The following is a 21,073-nucleotide window of genomic DNA, read 5'->3' on the forward strand; positions in this document are numbered from 1 at the left end:
CACACCTGATCCATGGATACATATTAATCTCTACACTCAGCTTTTAGAGAATAAAACTTGCTTTTAAAACCACAGAGACAAATTCTAGAATACAAAGCAAGTCTCCACACATATTAAAACACATTTGTTACATAGACAACACTGTCATTTAGTTAGATATCAATAATAATAAAAAAAAAAGATAGCCTCAAAACCCATAGATTAGGAAATCTTAAAACACTATTTAAAAATTTACAGATCAAAAAAAAAAAAGTGAAAGTTAGAAAACTGTTAGAGCTGAATAACAATGAAACTATATTAAATTTACAAAGATAAACTGGAATGTAGGGAGAAATCATATATATATATATGTATGTTTATATACAAATGAAGCTGAAAAAGTTAAGCATCAAACACAAAATGGTAGAAAAATTTAAAAAAAAAAAAAGAGTAAATCCCCAAAACATAGAAGATAGTGATACACTGAAGAAGCAAAATAAATGAAACAGAAAGTCAAAGAAACAGAGAGAATGAAGCGAACTAAATGATGATTCTTTGGAAAGAAAAACAAAACAGACATATCTGTGCCAGTGTGAGAGGGAGAGAGAGAGGAGAGGAGGAAACAGGAGGGACTGAGGGAGGGAGATGGGGAGAATGAGAGTGATTTAAAAGGGGAAAATCACAAATAAGGTAACCGTGTAATAAAAAGACACTATTTACAAATGCATGCAAGCATGCAATAAACTTTAAGAGTAAGATGCAATAGGCGATTTTCTGAGAAATATAATCACCAAAATCATCTAAAAAAGAAATGGAAATTCCAAAGAGATATTATGTAACCATTAAAGAAACTAACAGAGTAACTGAAAATGTACTCACACAAAAACAAACAAATAAGCAAAAACCCATCAATCACTGATAGTTTTATGAGTTTTACTAAATCTATAAGAGGCAGACAATTTAATCTTACACAAAATGTTAAAGATATTAGAGGAAGAGGAAAGACTCTTCAAGTAAATTTGTGACAATAAAATGATCTTAATAGCAAAGTCAAATGAAAGGAAGGCAAAGTGCAGACCACTCCTCTTTATGAACACAGACGCAAATGTTCACAACATAGTATGAGCAAATGAATCTAGTAATATGAATTTTGTCCTGTTTTTTGTAATCAATGAAAGTCAATCCTGCAAAAGCAAGTATGTTTCATATTACATAACCCATCTACTATTAAAGACATTTATAATATATATGACATAGCTCATGATTTAAATTTTTTAAAATTACATCGGTGAATCAACATATTAAAAATTAAAATTATTTTAGTGATGATGCAAAAAAATATTTTTTCATACATTTTCATAGTTTCATACAGTTTCAAGTTTCACACAGTAACAACCAGAGCAACAAGTACACTTGAAGAGGTTTTCCTTAACCTAATAAATGGTTACCAAAAACTCATAGCAATTTAGAAGATGGATAATAATTAAGGTTGCACAACACTGGGAATGTGCTTGATGCCCTTGAATTATATACTCAAAATAGTTACAATGGTAAATTTTATATTATTTATATTTTCCTACAATTTAAAAGCCCTATAGCAAACATCATACTTAACATGGAATTATTAGAAGTGATTCTTTTAATTAGAAATAATACATGGTTTTCTACTCTCATGGCTTCTATTCAACAAATGTATCAGAAGTTCAGTGCAATAAAACAATAATGAAGTGTGGAGATTAGAAAGGAAAAATTTTACAAATGATATTACTATGTATGAGAAAAAGTCCAAAAGAACCCAAACACAAACTATTAGATTTAAAAGAGCAGTTAGCAGCTGGGTGCAGGATATATAATGTACAGAAATCAGTGAGATTCTCATATGTTAGCAATTACCAATCAGATAATATAGTATTAAATATATGCCATTTCTGAAAGAAAAATCCCATAAGTTGTTTAGGTATAAATCTAACATAACATCATGAAACTGTATTGAGAAGCATGTAAATAAACAGAGATATTTAGCTTATAAGTGGGAAGGTCTAATATCATAAAAATAGCAGTTATCTACAAATTAATCTATAACTTACGGTAATTGTAATCAAACCCTAATTCATCAAAATTAATAAGCTGGCTCTAAAATTAATATAGAAGAGTAAAGAGGCAAAGACAGTTAGGCTGACTTAAAAGAAGAATAAGAGAAAGAGATTTTTTTCCTCCCGGCTATCAAGTCACACTACAAAGCTATAATAATTAAAGAGATATGGTGTTGACACATAAACCATAAAACCTAAAAGCAGAGCTGCACATAGATGGGAACCCAGCCTATAACACAGATGTCATAATAAATCTATTGGAAAATTAAAAAATACTGAGTAAAAAGTGCTGGTTAACAGGCCAACTATATGAAAAAGGATGAAATTAGACCTCTAAATCATGAAACTCACACAAATAAATTCCAGAGGCATTAAAGTTCTAAGTGTGAAAGGCAACTTTTTAATGTGTTCAGAATAAAAATATATGTATTACATTAGGGTAGAGATTAGTTTCTGAAACAAGGCACAAAATGCACAAGTCAAAGAAGAAAATAATAAATTTGACCACATGAAAATAAAAGCAAAAGAAAATTTATATGCATCTAAAGATGTCTATAAAAAGTGAAAAGACAGATCAAGGAATAAGAAGACACATACAAAGCACAGAACTGCAAAGAAATCATATCTGAAACACAAAAAGAATGCCCAAATCAGTAAGAATAGACCCACCACTCAAGGGAGAACTGCTAACAGGAAAGAAGCAGCTAGAGACCCCAAATGATCAATAAAACCAGCAGAAGAGGTCTAGCTTCATTAATAATCAGGGACACTCATATTAAGCCACCAAGAAATAATTCCCAATGTGTCAGATTTGGGTGAATCCTGAAGGCTTGGTGCCTTGAATAAAAACATCTGAGAAATTTCCCCCAACTGGTGAAATAAATTGCCAACTGTTAATTGGGATAAAAAACCAATTAGGACTTCTTCCAACCATCTACAAACTGGGCTAAAAATCTCATATTCTAGGACATATTTTCATACATTTGAATGCTTCCCAAACTCTAAACGATCCCTCTAACAAAGCCAAGTGGTGCTCCTTCCAAGCTGATGGAAACAGTTCTCACACAAGAGGGCAGCCATGTTTCCAGCCCGCAGCGCAATCCTGGGCATGGCGGCCGCGCCGGCCCTTCCGGGAAAGGTCTCGACCAAACAGAAGGGGGCGGGGTGGGGCAGGGGTGCTTACTTGGAGCAGTCTTCACAAGCAATGTTCCCTGAGGTCTCCTTGATGGTGCGCTCAGAGACGAACGCCGGATACTCGGTGTCACAAGGCTCCAGGGTCTGTTTCAATTTCTGGGCTGTAGGGATAAGGGGAGAAAAAAAAAAGATAAAGAATACAAGGCACTGACTTTGTTGTGACTGGCAGCCCATAGTAACTCAGAACGCAGTTCCGCGCCTGCTGCTCTGTGATTTTTCTAGGCACAGCATAATGCATTATTTTCTAATTAGTCAAGTGATTTCATCTGCCAAGCAACTCTATAAGCTATAATTCCTCAAGCAGTTCTGTTGGCATGATCAACTATCATTTATGCATCTCAAGAATTCTACTTTCTGGTACAACATCATTCACTGGGTCTCTGGCCTCAGACTTATGTGACCTCAGCAACAAACACACACACACACATATACATCCGAATAAATGTATAAAATATAAGCTACACTGTATTATTTAGGGTGAGATAAAGGTCATAATACTATTGCACGGTTTTATTACAGAAACAAAACTGAAATATGGAATAATAAAATACGTAATGTCTATGAAACACAGCCATGAACCTAATCCCACTATTGTGAAGTTCCTTGTGCAGAAAGATAGTACTAAATAACCCTGGTACACGGGTAAGCACATAGTAGGTACTTGGTAAGGGCTTGGTGGTCTATTAAATAATTTAAACAAGTTACGTCCAGTAGGCGAATTTCAAAACCTAATATTTTAAATTTGTAAATTAGGCATGATAAACTTCTTCTATTAGAGGTTGATGTGAGAACTCAAATAATATATGCTGAGTACTTAGGGCAATACCTGGAACGTAATGAGTGGTAATGTCAATTAATAATAAAAGCAAAAATTTTCTTTTCTTTTCTTTAAAAAACAAAAATAAAGCCAGTATTGTCATGAAGCCATTAGTGATGATGACAATGATGACAGATACCATTAGCAGACTAGTTAAAGGTAAAGTCAGAGGAGTTTGGAGTGCAAATTCCTGCTTCACTACTTTTAGCTAATCCTCAGTATTCTCATCTGTAAAACGGAGATGCCGGCAGTATAGGCACTCTTCACAGGAGGTTTACTCATGACCATTTTTCCAGTAGAACATTTGCTTATAGATTCCCAATACTCAAACTTCGTATGAAGTTTCTGACTGATGTTGACGTGGATATAAACATATATTTGTAATAATCTCTCTAGGTATATTCCAAACGCAACTGGTTTGGATGTCAGAACCACCATTAGATGTTTCATAGAATGCCCATCTGGGAGCCTGCCAGCACTAAGAGAGGCATCACAGAGTTACTGAGTGCAAAACAACCGTTTGGTAACAACCAGGTAATTGTTGGGTGAGCAGAAAGCCATGTTTTAAGTGTTTATATCCTTACGTGATTCTTTTATATACAGGCCTTTTTACTGAGCTTTAATTATTCTGAGGAAATTGATTGGGGGTTTGGAGTTGAAGCATAATACACTGTAGTTTTTCTTATTTAAAACAAAAGGAAGTAGACTCAATCAGCTTTTTGTGCAAAACGTGATTTTAGGAACTGGTCGCTGACGTTAAGCAGTGATTCACATACTAACTCACAGGGTTGTTCTGAGGAACGAACAGTCTAATGCATGCATGACTCTGAACAGAGTGACACCCAAGCATCGTTTCACATACATTTTTGCCCCTCTCTCCCCACCTTCATGTTACCACCTACATACCATCTTCATGTTACTCTACACGCTAATTGCAGAGTAGCTAACAGCACAAATTCTGGGTGTTGTGAATTCTGCTGCTGCTGTGTGACATTAAGTGGGTTTTTAATTTCTCCACACTGTGATGCTTTCTGCAAAATGGGAAGAACAGAACCAACTCCAAAGGGTCGTTTGAGGATGAAACAACTTCATCTATTGAAAGTGGCTGGTACATTGCCAGTGCTACTTAAGTGTACACGCTTACAGCCACCACCACTTCTACTGTGAATGCTATTTCATTGAATCCTCAGACTGTCAGCCTTATTGGGCCATCACTGTTTGGTTGGAATAGCAAACAGATAGCTGCCTTCCTGATCCTGACAGCACTGAGGGTACGAAGCTGGTAGCCATCGCGCCTGAAAGGGCCAAGTTCCAGACACTGTCTATCCCCTGAGCCTGCAGAGCTAGCTCTCAGGAAGTGTTCTTACATGCTTGCTGAGCAAATGAATAATTCTTTTGAATGGTGTTTTTCAGGCAAATAAAACTGACAAAGGAAACGGGAGATTCTCAGTACCTAATGGCAAATGGCCTGCCTTGAGTGGAAAGCAAGGGGATTTCAGTCGGCGCAGGTTCAACAGTAACAACACAGAGGCACTTGGTTGGAACATCATTCTCTTCTCATTTCTTTATCAATGTCCTTGATTCTTGTCAGGAAGATGACTTTGATGCTAGGCAGTTTTTGCCTTTTTTTTTTCTTTCATTTGTTCTTTTTCTCCTTTATTCTAGGGAGGCCAAACATGAAGCTCAGAGGAGCTAACTATAATATGATAATACAGTTTATTTTCAGGGTTATTATTTTTTACAATGGATTATACAGCAAGCAGGACTAACTTTTAATTTGGGAAGCCGCATTTTAATATTTAATTTTCAAAAAGTCAGCTCGCTGAAACAAAGATTAAGTAAATAAAAGCATAGTTTATAAGTTAATACAGTGCAAGCATGCAGATGGCATATAACGATGGTAACAGCTAAATTTATTAAGAAATTACTATATGCCAGATGTCATTCCACTTTACGCATATTTATCTAGTACTACATGACAAAATTTAAACAAATCAAACTATGAGATAGGAGAAAGTGTTAATTCTGTTTTGTAAATTAGTGAATGGAGGAGAGGATGAAGTGAACTGCCTAAATTCATCCAGTGAGTATGTGGCAGGGCCAATATTTGAACTTGGGCTGTCTGGTTCCCACACATATATATTTAACTGCTCTATGAAGTTTGGCCAATGAGAGAAAGGAAGAAAGATCTTTGGGGGGCAGGCTGAGACAGGTAGCACACGTGATTTAAATAACCCTGATAACCACACCATCTCTAACTGTCTGGGCCCAGTTACAATGGAAAGAGTCCAAATCTCAGTGGAGAGACTCATTTGGCTCTGATCCTTTCTGGGTAAATTCTTATTCCTTTCACAACTCTAGGTCACCCATACTGATGTGGTAATAAGCCCTTGAGTTTATTTGAAGTAAGACTATAGATTGGCTAGAAGTTGCTTGGTGCTTTTGGGAAACACATGAATTATCATATAAAACCATGGCCACATTTAATCTAAATAGTATGGTTTATTATGAAGATGTTTCTCTGTCTGGAGTGCTACAGGAAAACACCACATATATTTGCCAGTTGTTACTGTTTATTTATGGAATTTCAAACCAATAACTAAGGCTGTCAGTCATCTGATCGGTACTGTTTTAACTCTCAGGAATTTAAAACTCATCATCTTACAAAGGTGTTGGCACATAGGATCGTGGAGCTCAGCTAGACTGATTCTTTTTTTTTTTTTCCAGAAGAGAAAATTGAAGTTCAGGAAGTAGACACAGCCTGCCTTGAGCCCCACGGAAAGTGACTTATCATGATCATCATTTACCTGAACAGTAAAACCACCTTGGCAGCCAACACTCACTAAGCGCCCGCATGCGTGCGTGCATGGGTGCATGCTAAGTGGCTTTAGTCATGTCCAACAACTCTTTGTGACCCCATGGATGGCAGCCCGCCAGGCTCCCCTGTCCAAGGGATTCTCTAGGAAAGAATACTGGAGTGGGTTGCCATTTCCTCCTCCAGGGGATCTTCCCAACCCAGGGATCGAACCCAGGTCTCTTACATCTCTTGCATTAGCAGGAGGATTCTTTACCACTAGTGCCACATGGGAAGCCCCACTAAGTGCCTACTACAAGCCAAACACCACACTAGATCCTTTGATGGATCGAATTTTCACCCTCTCACGGTGAGCACGGCCCTGCAGCTATCCTGTTTTACAGACGAAGAGACTAAAACTCAGAGAAATGAAGTTAACTGCTTGCCTGTCACACCATTGTATGCTCTGAAGCCCAAATGCATGTGCACGTCCTCCTCACATCCTGGAGCCTTCACTCTTGGCCATCACCCTGTCTGCTTCTCACCCCAGTTACACTGGATGTCTCAGGCTGAAGCCGCCAGGACCTATCATTCACTTACAACGAGGTACCCAGTGGAACATCCACACAATTGGATTTCTTTAATTTTCCCTTAGCAACAAATGTCCCTGATGAGAATAACGGACTTGGGTTCACAGTAATTATGTGCAGACAATCAGGAATGAATAGAGTTGCCATTTGAAAAGCTTTCCTCCTCTTTTGTCTCTGCGAATGCACCCTCATTCATAACCGGGTGCCAGCAAGCCCCATTCTCTTTGTGCAACTTCGCCAAAATGATACCTTTGTGATAATCAAGCAGAAATGGCCTTCCACAGTCCCCTTCATTAAGGAAATGAAGCAGATAAACAGTATAATTATGGATTCCATTTTTAGCTAAACAAAGATGTATGTCTCAGCTCAGGGTCTTTATCCAGTGAGAGAAGGGTAAATTTAGAATGCAGAAACCTCGCAAGGCAATATTGTTATGGTGCTTGGAACTTTTCCCGGCTTGTACTGGGTCTGAGATTCACATTCACATCTAACAAAGATTCAGATGATAGCAGCTCTGTGGGTGAGAGCATTCCCCACTGCAATCAGTTTCTTCATCTATAAAATGGAAAAAGTCATAGCCATGCCCAGCAGAGGGCTGCAGGTCCGAATGAAACAATCAATCCACGTGCGGCAGCCTGCTCAACACAGGACTCACAGAAGGCCAGCTGCGTCTCCCGCCGCCCTCCAGCGGAGGTGGCCGGTTTTGGTTTACCATTGAGCTTATTTTCTCCTAGCTGCCAGACTTAGGTGCCTCGGAGACGCTCAACGACACGTTCCAGCAGTCCCCACCTCTCAGGTATGTTGAAGGGATCTGAAGAGAACCCAGTGCTGGCACTCTGGAAGGGAAAAAGTGCTACATACGGGCTCAGCACTTGCAGATGATTTAACCATTTGACAAGGTCTTTGTGCAGTCTGTCAATGGAGTGAGATGATTTGGAATTATCTATTAAGAGTTGTTTAAAAAGTTTCTAAGACGGAAAACACAGACCTGAAACATCACATCATTCCTCTTAGCTAAAATTTTAGCTAAGTTGGAGGAGAAAGAAGGGAGAAGAAAGGTGAAATTTCAGAATGAGAACCTCCACGAGTTTCTGAGTGCAAAGATTGTGCCGCTCCTCATAATTCCTCTCTCCTACCCGACACCCCTCAGTCTACATCAGGATTGCTCAATAGTGGCACTATTGACATTCTGAGTCAGATGATTCTTTGTTGTGAGGGGCTGTCCCATGTGTTACAGAGTGTTTTACGGGCATTTCTGACCTCTACCCACTGCATGCCAGTAGCTCTCTCCCATCCCCAGTTGTGACCAAAAATGTCTCGACATTGCAATGGCCCCTGGGAGGCAAAATCACCCCTATGCTGAAAACCACTGGTCTAAGCAGATATCCTAGTTCACAGAGACTGGCACTCAGAAGTAACTCAACAATGAACTGTCCATGTCAAGGACCAGCACAAGAGTGAGGGCAGATGCCTGTGGCAGCAGGGAAGGGAAGCCGGCCAAGGTAAGAGTGGGGTTGGTGGCAAGAAGGTTGGCACTCAACACAAAAGCCTGGTGGGCAGGGTGGGCAGGCCATGTGAATAAGAATAGGAAAAAAGAGAAATGCCAGAAAGTGAAGGACTGAAGACCACCAGCCTGCTGCCCCGGCACTGAGCACACTCCTTAGAAGAAGCCAGACATTTAAGCCAAAGGAGTCACAGCTCCCAAAACGGGAGCCCTGCCTGCCACGCATGGTGACTTGCCCTGTGCCACACCTTGCATGTGGGCTTTGCACGCATGGTTGAGTCCATTGCTCACAGCCGTATCACATCTTATCTCTGCTGACAAGCAAGGAAACCAAAGCTCATAATGACCAAGCAACTTGTCCAGAACCGCACAGCCAGCAAGTGGCGGAGGAAGGCTGCCTGACTCAGAAGTCAGATGCTTCATCTCTAGGTGAAACCGGGCTCCAAGCATGACTGGGAAGGACTGAGATCTGTCCCAAGGCACTGCTGCCGCAGAAACGGCAGCCGTCTGACCAACTACCACCCACTCGCTTGGCCTCCACTGATCATTTTCCTTCCTTTTCTCTCATTTAATCTCATGTACCTTTTTTTTCCACCCCTAATAGTAAAAATCTGGACATGGTAGCCAAGTAAGAAAAGTGACTAGAAAAAGATAACAAGTACCCATTAGGTAAGTTCCTTCTCATCTTCCTTTTGCAAATCATCTATAATTTTAAACAAAAGCAGGTTCATGTTATAGGTAAAATTTTCTTTGGGGTATCTGAGAGCCTTCTCTTCCTAATTCATATTTTGGTCCCTGTTTATTGACTCCCCAGTGGCCTGACTGCTGATCCAAGTTAATTCTACATCCTCCTTCTCCCCAGTCATTGGGGATTTGGGGGGCATACACAATTTTGCATATTGTTTTTCTTGCTAAATATTACTAGATTTTATAATTATTTCCTATGGCTTTCTGTGAATGGGCTGTCATTTTTTGGTAACTGTAAGTTTGTTTCCTATTGTCTATTTCTGTTTTGTATATAGATTCATTTGTATTAAAAGTGATGTCATACAGTATTTGTCTTTGTCTGTCTTACTTTACTAAATATATTTTCTAGTTCCATCCATACTGCTGCAAATGACAATATTTCATCCTTTTCACAAGTCAACATCATCATCACCATTATCATAAATTAATTACAGCTACCTTTTAGAGGGCTTACTATATTCCAGTCCTACACTCAGTATACACCATGATTTATCTTACCATTAAATGCACAAATACACACAAATAATAAGAGATAAATATTACTTATTATTTTATTTATTTAGCTTACTGTGGGGAAACTGAGCCTTGAAGAGATCAGCTAACTTGACAAAGGTCAACCTCAGAGCCAGAACTTATATTGATATTAATCTAACTCTAAACTCAGGCCTCTGATAGTTTCTACTAATTATTGATCGAATCATTGATAGCTTTTTCAGCAAGGAAAATAAAATGATCAGATTTATATTTTATGAAAGGTAACAGTAAAAAGGTAATGGTCGTTCATTCATTCAGCCTGAGAAAGCCGATGTATCTGTGACCCTTAGATTTCAGCACTGCCCACTAGCTTCTGAAGAATTCACCTGTGCAGTGTATGACCTCAAAGACTGAGTTAAGGAAACAGGTCAAAGTATACATTCAACATGCACTGTGGAATTTCTGTCAGACTGAACGGTGCTGCCCTCAGCACAAAGGATGCCTTCTGCTAACAGAAAGGAGAAATCATCACTTTGTCCTGGGTAGTTTTATGTGAGCACATCCCTGGTGAAAAGTAGCTGGTGAGCCCCAGGTTCATCACTCTGAATAAGGAAAATGAAGACAGCTGCTCCTTACCTTTAGCTGTCATATCTGAGTGCCACCAACTGCAAAGGTTAAATTCCACCAGAAACCTAAGCAGGGAATGGAAAAGCCCAATGTTACTTGGTCACCCACACCCTGAATGGAAGAGTGACATTCGGTGTTATTCAACATCACTCACCTCATTTGAAAGAATAACATCATCTGATATCTGGATATATCAACATGGTTGGTTCGGTTACCACCAAATTTTCACTAGGTTTTGTCTTACTAGTGAAAGACTGTTTTATCACCAATGCCAGCCAAACCCTGAAATCAGGTTCACTTAAGACTCAGGGATTCTTTTGAGAAATATCATGCTTTATAGGGAAAACTTTTTCTTGTTATAGTCTGAGTCCACAGTAAAAAGTCCACATTCAAAGGGCTTTTCCTGCCTTGGTTCAGAAATATAAACAGAATAGTCTCTACTTAAGACTATGATCTGCAGTATAAAGGATGCTTTCAAAATTTATACTGTAACACAAATGCATTTGAGTGTGTGTGTGTGTGTGTGTGTGTGTGTGTGTGTGTGTGTGTAGCGCAAGGTGGTGAGGACAATTGGAATAAACTTCTTTTTAGGAAATTATGTCCCAATGCAACTTCACAAAAATCATAATTTCTCAATTGCTAGTAAAGAATGCCAGTGAAAGTGAAAGTTGCTCAGTCGTGTCTGACTCTTTACAACCCCATGGACTACACAGTTCATGGAATTCTTCACAGCAGAATACTGGAGTGGGTTGCCATTTCCTTCTCTAGGGGATCTTCCCAACCCAGGGATCAAACCCAGGTCTCCCACATTGTAGACAGATTCTTTACCAGATGAGCCACCAGGTAAACCCAAATGAAAGGAAATAGATCAAAATCTAGTCATTTCCTTCTCAGGCTCATGGCTGCTATCACTCACAGCTCACAATGAAAATCCCACTATTACCTGTATTTTCTGTCTCTTATCTACATGAAGAACTTATTCTCCACATGAAGTTATACTTAATATAGGTTACATTAAAGCAATAAATAAGACATTGTTTGTTCACGAAATAACAAGAAATCTGCCTTAAACACACAGAACTGGAAATTTAATGGGGAAAGTAAGAATGAGAGTTTGGTGCAGCCTGAACGATCTGGTTTCCATGCTGGCCCATGGAATTCCTTCCTTCTGTGGGACACAGTGTTTCTGTAATGTGTCCAATATCTCATCTGGAAGTCAAGCCTTTCATCTTTGTGCCATTTCAAGTCTGACCTAAGTCACAGATGCATCCAGCAGGACTGTAATTTGACAAGGTAAACAATTAAATCACACCTGAGAAAGCCCCTGACCCGTGACTGCACAGGCCCCCACGCCTGCACATGCCAAGACATCCAAAGCAGCACAGTGGACAGCCCTGGCAATTTGTTCTTCTGACCACAGCCCACCCAGGCTGCACTAAAAACAGCCAGACATCCATGTTAAATTTAACAGTAACCACAATAAATAAATTTGGTTTGTGTACTGTAAGCTGTTAGTCTGCTAAACAGTGACATAAGGGCATAAGCAGTGACCACGATTCACCTATTAAAAGATGATCTTTTGGACTCTACGTTCAATATTTCGAGATGTTCAATGAGTTTATCGCAGAGTATTAGCAATAATCTAATGTTTATTGGAAGCATGAAGCACAATCTCTCAATTCACTTTAGAACACAGTAAAGTAATGCTTTTTTAAAAAATACAGCAAATTGTACTTACAAGACAAGTTCTGTCATTATCCATTTTACTGCGGCAAGGAAGGCATTATAAGGCTGCAGAGAAGAATTCGGTTCATTAAAAACAATGTATCACACACAAAATTTGTAGTTTAACCTAAGGCTTTACATAAAGACAATGTTATTCTTCTAGAGAGATTCATATCATGTCAAAAAACAGTGAAGCTCTCCCTTAAAGACGAAAATGGTTGGATATTATATCCCAAAACTAACATTTTAAAACTTTGAACTCCCCTGTGGTAAGATGTGATTTACAAGTCAAATAAACATGATCTAATACAGGGGTTATCTCTGGGAGGAAAAAGGAAGTTCAGCAAACGATGCTTAAACCTTTACCCTCTGGGGGCTAATATTTCGCAGCCTAATGCTGAGCGGCAGGAATCATATAACTAATTTCAAATGGTAATTCTCAGGGCTGCCTTTTGGAAAGGTGATTCCCTGTTCTCCATCACTGTATGTCATTCATTGAAATAAGCAAAAATTGCACATACTTGATTTTAATGTTGCCCATGAATTATGTAGGATTTAAGCTGCCTTTTCTTACACTCACATATTCGGACTTGAAAAAAAATGATAACCATATAAACATGTGATTTTATCCTTGCAGAAAATCCCCTTCACTCTATAAAAGAAGGCATTGACAGGCTAATCTTTATTTCAGAATATTTTAATTAAAAAAAGCAGTGGGATTGTTTACCCTGTGATATTTCCTATGTGGATAATTCAATTTCCTGAATTCTGGAAAATACCAGGTCTCCCCCTCAGTCAGTTCTTTGTACCTAGGTATGCCAGATATGTGAGCAGTGGGTGGACTTGAGAGACAGGCAATGACATTGGCAAAGCCCGGGCCCCAAGCTGCAGGTCCAGAAAAGCCTCAGAACCTTTTGTGGTTTCTTTTAGGTAGCAGGGAAATGAAATGCCTAATCCTGGTTTCTGATGTGATGGCTGCTTAATCCTACCATCAAAGCATTTTGATGATAAGGACTAGAACTAGGAATGGGAGGATTATCCAGTTTCAAATAAAACAAGAACAAATTTATATACCCCTGAACATTTTTAAAAACATCCCTATTCAAGCCAATAAGCAAATACACGGAACAACAGTCCGCGGGGGTTACTCCCAGCCCACCCAGATGGCAGACTGAATCTCTGACTCTGATTGAGTGTGTCCTCATCACTCCCTGAACCACAGGGCTTTCAGGATTAGGGTCATCTAAGGATGGGAATTATTAACTATTTCGTAAAACCAAATGCAGCCATGCAGTCCTGTGGTTCTGCCATTACACTTCTTATGGCTTGGAAAATAACCATCTCTCTTTCAGACCATAGGACAGTTCTGGGTCTTTGTACCCACTGGGATGGGTAGTGACATTTCAGTGTGGGAGGAGAGAATGAATAAAGGGATTAAGAAAGTTTTGGAAGTGAGGAGGGGGAAGCACAGGGGCAGGATACTCAAGAATTCTCTGTCAGATGCTGGCTCAATGCAGGGTAAACAAAGGGATTATGTAAATATGGGATTAAAAATTTAAATGCACATTAACTTTCAGAAGGGCAAAGCCATTGAGCTTTTAAGCCTAATGATAAAAACATATCTTGGGAACATTTTAAGTCTGGAAATACTTATGCTAAGGTTAGGGAAACTGGGTTAGGAAATATGTGTTGATTTTCATTCTAAAAAGTGGTGTTTTTCAAATCGTCCCATTTTTAGTTCCAAGTTGCCTCTCAGAAATGTCCTAGCTCAGAATCATTTCTTGCTCCCTTAGTGTAGGAGAACTGTGTTAAATATTTGGTTTTTAAATAATCCCCTTGCAAGATCTTACATCTGCAAATGAGAAGGTGTGTATTTATATTTTAAAACCAAAATGGTTCTTAAATTTTGTGTTTCAAGCCAAATTTTAGGTTGATTTTTGGAATTTACAAAATGATAACATGTAAGGGTTATACTTATACCTATATGCCAGACTATGTAGACGTATCTATGTCTGCTTTTTCTGTGTTTTCAAGTTATTGGTGGCCAAACTTACATTGCTTGCATATTGTAAATTATATTTTTAAACCAAGGGTAAATTTTAAGTTAATTTCTGGTGATCTGAAAGCCAGTTCCTAATGATACAAAGTTATGTTGATGGATCCTCAACTGTGACACCATGGATGGGTGAGCTCCAGGGAAAACAATGTTAAAAGCAGCAGGACAATTAGAGTGGAGAATCTGATCAAAATGTGGATTTGTTCACAGGCTAGCAGCTCTATTATAACAAAAAAGAAGGTTTCTATTGAACCAAACCAAAGTCTCATTTATTTGAGAATGACAGAACAGACAAAACTTCTCCCCTTTTCTGCCCATCAAAAGGGGGGCTGCTGCATTAATCCATCAAAGACTTTAGGTCTGTTTGTCATTCCAGAAATCACTGGATTTGGATTTAACAGAAATAACTTTTCTTAATCAATGAAATCAGGAAACACATTTAAATATTCATTATTTTGAAACAGATAAACTTGATGGGTCCAAGGAAAACTATACGCTCACACACCGAGACAGGAAAAAACACACATCTGTCTTCTGAGTGACTGCGCTGTACTTACATCCAGAAGACCATGGGCGCCGTCGCTGCTCTCCTTGTTGGCCCTGCACATGGCCTGATAGTCATAAAGGGTAATTCTACAGAAGAGAAGGGAAAGGAGCTTCACTAAATGGGAGAACATGAGAACCACATGGTGCTGTGGACCAACCAGCAGGTGAACAGTCACGAACCACCAGCCAGCACAACAGTGACAAACACAAACCAAGGCAGGCCTAACAAGGCTGTTGTTTCCCAGATGGCTCAGTGGTAGAGAATCCGCCTGCCAATACAGGAGACGTGGGTTCCACCCCTGGGTTGGAAAGATGGCGTGGAAAAGGAAATGACAACCCACTCCAGTATTCTTGCGTGGAGAATCCCATGGACAGAGGAGCCTGGGCGGGGGGCGGGGGGGGTGGTGCTACAGTCTGTGGGGTCACAAAAGAGTCGGACACGACTCAGTGACTAAACAACAACAAGAGTGACAAGCATGGGACATGGCAAAGTCCAGGACTACACACACAGTCATGTCACACTTGGAACTTAAAGAACAAAGAGAACAAAGGTTATCAGTGGGATGGAAAAAGGGCAGCAGAACCTTCCTCCCGAAAAAGCATGATAAAATAGTCATTTTGGCTTGAACAAGGATGACTTGCATGGACAAAGATACTCCAAAGGAATATGCTGTTTTAAGCTGAATCCTGAAGAAATAAATAAATAAATAAATAAACTGAATCCTGGGCCTCTGCTGGAACCCACATGGACTGTCTCCAAGGCTGAGAAGAGCTGGGGAAGGTCACTTGGGGTTAAGAAATGGCAGGATCCATTGTCTCTTTTAGGCACTAAGAAATAGGCTCAGACTAAGAGAAAGCCAGATCCTTGACTATTTGTTGAAAACCAGCTGACTCCTTGGTTGGAACCCTGCTCCCTCTCTTTCATTACCACCACCATAGTAGTGAGTATATACTTACTTTTGAAAACAATGCAGTTTATGAAACAAGAAAATGGATGTATTTTTCTGCCTTGGTGGTAAAAATATAGCTCTTATTCTAGTTATGACCTTTATTCAGTTGGAACGATATTTTATTTTCAATTTTTTTCCAGACATTTTAGTTTCTTATTAACACCTTTACAAAGCAAAAAGGAATGGCAATTTCCAGTAGCCAGTTAAGAGCTTTAAGATGGAGCAAATACTTTATCCCACACATGTATTTCACCCCTCCCCCCAGTTCCTCTTTCCATTATTCCTGGCATCCCAAAGGAGAGACACTTAAAGTCCAACCTGAGTTATGTAACAGTTGCCAGATGACACGTTAACACTGTAATACATGAATTTCTAAATGACTAGAAGGAATTCTCCCTCCAGGAATCCCTTTCTGAAATAAGGCAGTGCTTAATGTGAAACATACTTAATGTTGGGCTGGGAACGTATGCTAGAATAAAAGTTCCATACTGCAGGACTGGGGTTGGATCTGTTTCACACCTAGCATAGCACCCAGCATGGAGAAAGTATTACTATTCTGGCTTAAAAGGTCGAATGCATGAAAGATCATCTGATTGCCTGAATCTTGAATAGTCGATGAGGCAACTGAGATTGAAGAGATCAACTGCAAAACGTGATGTGAAGGCTTCCACCTTTAGAAATAAATTAGAGAGATTACACATCCAGATTAACCAAAGAGCACCTATGGGCACCCAGAAGAAAACTGGCCACTCTGACCATATTGAGATGGAAACCAGTTTGTGATGGGCACCACACAGGCATCCATAGGCGGCAAAGCCAAAGTGGGTACCTGTGCTGCACAATCTCCTGGCAAGTCCTCCAAAGCCCCTTCCTCTTCAGGACATTTTTAGTCTTGTTGACTGTCCTCTGACTTTTTCCCTCTCAGCAGATGCAAGCAGAACCAGTGTACATTGAGAAAGAAATGAAGCCTATGAGCCATCCAAGCATCTGGCTTGGGGAACTCCCTGAATAAACTTCTCACGGAAACACTCATCACTAATGCAGCCCTGACACTAATTCAGCCACGGAATAAGCTGTAGGCCACAATGGACAACGCTAATTGGCCCCTGACTGGCCCACCACGCCAGTCTGCATTCTCAGCAGGGGATTTCTGCAGGTGCCCCTGGAAGGGTTTTCTAGGATTTGACCAGAACTATTATTAGCTTCATCCTTTTCCTACTAGCCAACTCTGTCTCTGCAGCTGGAATCTGGATGAGAGCTGGTGAAAGGCAGCATGGGTTGAATGGAACATGGCTGTGCTTGGCGTCTTATAGACATGGATGAAGTAGGGCCTTGGCTTAAAAGGTCGGTTCTGCCATTTATCCAGGGTGCAATCATAGCAGGTTGCTCACCTTCTTCTGAGGCTTTATTTTTTCACTTATAAATAAACTTCCAGAGATGTTCTGAGTTTAAATAATCGGGCAAGGATAATTTAAATTATTATTTAAATAATCAGAAGGATACTGAAATACACTATGCATCATGCTAGTCTCATCATAAGTCTTACAACAGAAAGCCTGATTTTGTTCTTTGCTGGATCTTGGACTGTTAAAGCTACACTATTCCCAGAGTCCCAAGTGACTGGTAGTGTAACTTAATGATTAACAATCTACCTTTGAAGCCAGTGACCTAAGCTCAAATCATAACTCATCTACATATTACAATGCTGTTTTTATTTAACCCTCATTGTGCCTCAGTTTTCTCATCTGTAAAATAGTGAGAGCAATGGATTCCTTATAGGGTGGTCATGAGGATTAAATGAGGTTATACACATGTACTGCCCTTAGCACAGTGCCTAGTACAGAAGAGGCATTCAGCAGAAGGCAGGGCTGCAGCTGCTGTTGTAATTTATTAGTCTGGTTTTCACTGCCATTATTAATTAATGGGGGTGGTGTTAAACGCATTGGGAATTGACTCAGGCTTTATCCAGCTGGCTGGATAGGCCTCCTGGTTTTCTTAGCTCATTGGCATGTATGATGCAGTGTAAAATTCACACTTGTTACTGCAGTAACAGACACATTCAGAAGCCACGCTGGGGTTATCAAGGGATCATGTGGCAGCTTCTGTCCATGAGCTTTATAGCTGAAGACCAGGGTAACAATAGCTGATGTTTACTGAAGTCTATTTAGCAACTGTCAGCAAGGTACTCTTCTAAGGATGTCCCTGCGAGAGTCTAATCATCCCCATTTCACAGAGAGGCAAACCAAGTCTCGGCCAGCCTAAAAATGTGCCCAAGGTCACATACCTGACAGGTGCAGAGCCAGAATTATATGGGGGCCACGCTGAATCCACCTCACTCTGCCTTCTGCTCAGCAGCAGGTTCTGACAGGTCCTAGGAAATGCTTAGAATTCAGCCCTGTGTCCCACCCCAGAGTCTTACTGGAATGTCACAGGAAAAGCTACCCAAGATAAAGTCTCATAATCAATATCCAGAATCAACTTTCAACCCAAGTTGAGGGGCTGTTACGGGGTCATCAGGCCAGGCTGGACCAACTGCCCAGGCTAGTGAGACCCCTTTGCCCTGGTAACTTCCCTGACAGACAGATGGCTGGAAGCTCAGGACTCTGCGGGAATCATTTTCAAAGGCTCCAGTTTACAAGTTGGGGTCAAACTCAACTGCTCTGGGGGCAGCCTCCGGGTCAGGGTCCCTGCCTTTCATTTCATAAGGAAGCTTTCCTGATCTGATTGCCAGGGAGGAGGTTGCAAAACAAACCTGCTCTGTCTTCTCCACACTTAAGACAGCTTTAACTAGATGTTGCAGAGAGACTTCCAGATTGTTGCCCTTTCTGAAGTGATTTTGTTACTGTTTTAAATAACTCCATTTTGTGGCTACCTGTATCCTGTTCGGCTGATTATAGTTAAAGAACATGATAATTGCCTGCTTTAATTTGGCTCTAAAATAAGCCCGAGCGACCTGCCCAGCCCAAGGTTGGGCTGGTGCACTGCTGCACTCAGCGGCAGGGTTTATTCTTATTACAGATAACATGCCTGAATCTCCATGACATCACCACCAGGCCACGGCAACCGTGGGCTGCTGGGGAGACCTTATCATTAGCATCTCTGTGCTCCCCAGATGGGTCTCTTTGAAACTGTGGCGGAGGGCAGATACAGTCTCTGAAGAAGAAACTCAAAGCAATGCAAACCAAGCATGGGCAACCCTATGTGTCCTGTACTGGGTGCCCGGCTCGTGACATTATGGTTTACTTAAAGCCATTTTCCTGATTCTGCTCTTTTCCAACTAGACAAAAATTACGACCAAGAACAAGATTTCTCCTAAAAAAACAAGGTTGAATTTCAAAGGCGTGAGTGCAGCTAATTTAAGGTTGTTACTAATGGTGGGCACCAGTATTTATTAAACACCTACTATGTGACCATGAGGCCAGGTACTTTACCTGCCATGACTCTAATTCACTTTGGCAAAAAATTTGCCCCCAAACCAGTCTTGAAACAGCTTAACGTTTACAAATATGGCCCTAAGAACATAAAGACCCACTGAGGGTCATATTTAAACAATTTTCAATCAAAAAGTAGGAAAAGCAAAGTGACTCTCTAGGGCAGCATGTAAAAAATATGTATTCTTTGTTGGGCTATAAAATGTGTTCTCTGGAGCAGTTTTCAACTTCCAAGCGTCAGGGCATGGAGCAGGAACATAGGAAATTCTAAACAAATGGATTGTCACCATGGGAAGCCTTACTCTTTCTTACACCTTAGCAGCCAGGAGAGTGGAAAGCTCCATCTGTTGATCTGAACGCTAATAGAAGATCCAAAAGGAGCTTTTCCTTCTCTCCTTTCTGCCTAGGTGGCCAACTCATCCCATAGCCTCTTCTTACAGAGACTGTACTATTCTTTAAGATCAATACAGCACATCTAACACAGCAGAGGTGATGAGTGGAAGCTGCCTTTGAAACCTCTGATGGAAAATCACTAAAACCTACCTAGTTAATGAGCACCCATCATTAGAACAGAATAAGTGCCACAAGGCTGCACCAACCAGAAGCCTAGCACACCAGGCATCAGGGCCCCTCGGGGTCGGGTACAGAGCCCTGAGGGTGAGCCTCACTCTTTTATAGATGAAACAGAGGTTGATCAGCCTCAAGTGCTTTTCATCAACTGGTGCTGAGACTGTGAAAAGAAACAAAGTCACAGACACGGCCACATCAGCACCTCACCCAGGTAGTAAAAGCAGTAACAGTAAGAAGTTATCAATTACTTTGCGCCACCCAAGTGTTATCTTGGATGTTGGGGCATGGAGAGGAAACTGACGCTCAAGAGGTGAAGTCCCTGTGGCTCTGGGAAGCAGCCACACCTGCTTCAATCCGGGGGCACAGGATAACATACGCAAGTGCCTAGTAGGTCCACCTAGCCAGTTGCTTGTTTGCTCATTCAACTGGCCCATGAAAATTAGCCTTCCTTGAAACTGAAGGGGGAAAATGCAATCATGATTAATCCCATGTAGAAAAGGTAAAACTTCTTTTCTTTCTTTGAGTAAAAAACATAAGGAAATAGTTGAATTCTGCTTGCGGAATGAGTGAATGCAAAGCCCGTTTGAGGCAGGAAGCCCGGACGCTGGAGGCGCATCCTTGGGCCCAGCCAGGTTCCTGGAGCCGTGTGCACATCTCCCAGCACGGGCGCCACGGTAACGCCTGGGCTGTTCCTGGCACATCGTGGGGCACACGACCGAGGCTCGGATGTCAGAACCTAAGGGTACTGGTGTTGCCAGTGTCCTTGATATCAGTCAAACCCAACACGTGTTATTGAGTGCCCCTGCTTTCATTGCCTGGGGTCAGACACCGTGGACAGACGTGCTACATGGTGGCCATGACCACGTGTGTTTAGGACTGTGCTGGGAATGTGGGATGTGGAGAAAACTAGGAGTCAGGAATCCAGCTTCATCTCTGGAAGGCTTCAAAGTGAATATCACAGGAAGTAGGATTCAGC

General features: G+C 40.7%; 1 protein-coding gene across 4 annotated transcripts in view; it reads right to left on the reverse strand.

The window, feature by feature from the left end:
• CACNA2D3 (calcium voltage-gated channel auxiliary subunit alpha2delta 3) overlaps positions 1-21,073 on the reverse strand; it is an 846,876-nt gene that overhangs the window by 46,639 nt on the left and 779,164 nt on the right. For 3 of the 4 annotated variants that reach the window (XM_043885641.1, XM_043885642.1, XM_043885643.1), the window contains 4 exons: positions 15,158-15,233; positions 12,558-12,610; positions 10,829-10,884; positions 3,256-3,367 (listed from right to left, as the gene is read on the reverse strand). In XM_043885641.1, coding sequence (XP_043741576.1) covers positions 3,256-3,367; positions 10,829-10,884; positions 12,558-12,610; positions 15,158-15,233 — 297 coding nt within the window. The remainder of the gene's footprint in view (positions 1-3,255; positions 3,368-10,828; positions 10,885-12,557; positions 12,611-15,157; positions 15,234-21,073) is intronic. The other variant, XR_006337469.1, reaches the window with a different exon arrangement.

Source organism: Cervus elaphus, chromosome 24 (genome assembly GCF_910594005.1).
Source record: "Cervus elaphus chromosome 24, mCerEla1.1, whole genome shotgun sequence".
Lineage (NCBI taxonomy): Eukaryota > Metazoa > Chordata > Mammalia > Artiodactyla > Cervidae > Cervus > Cervus elaphus.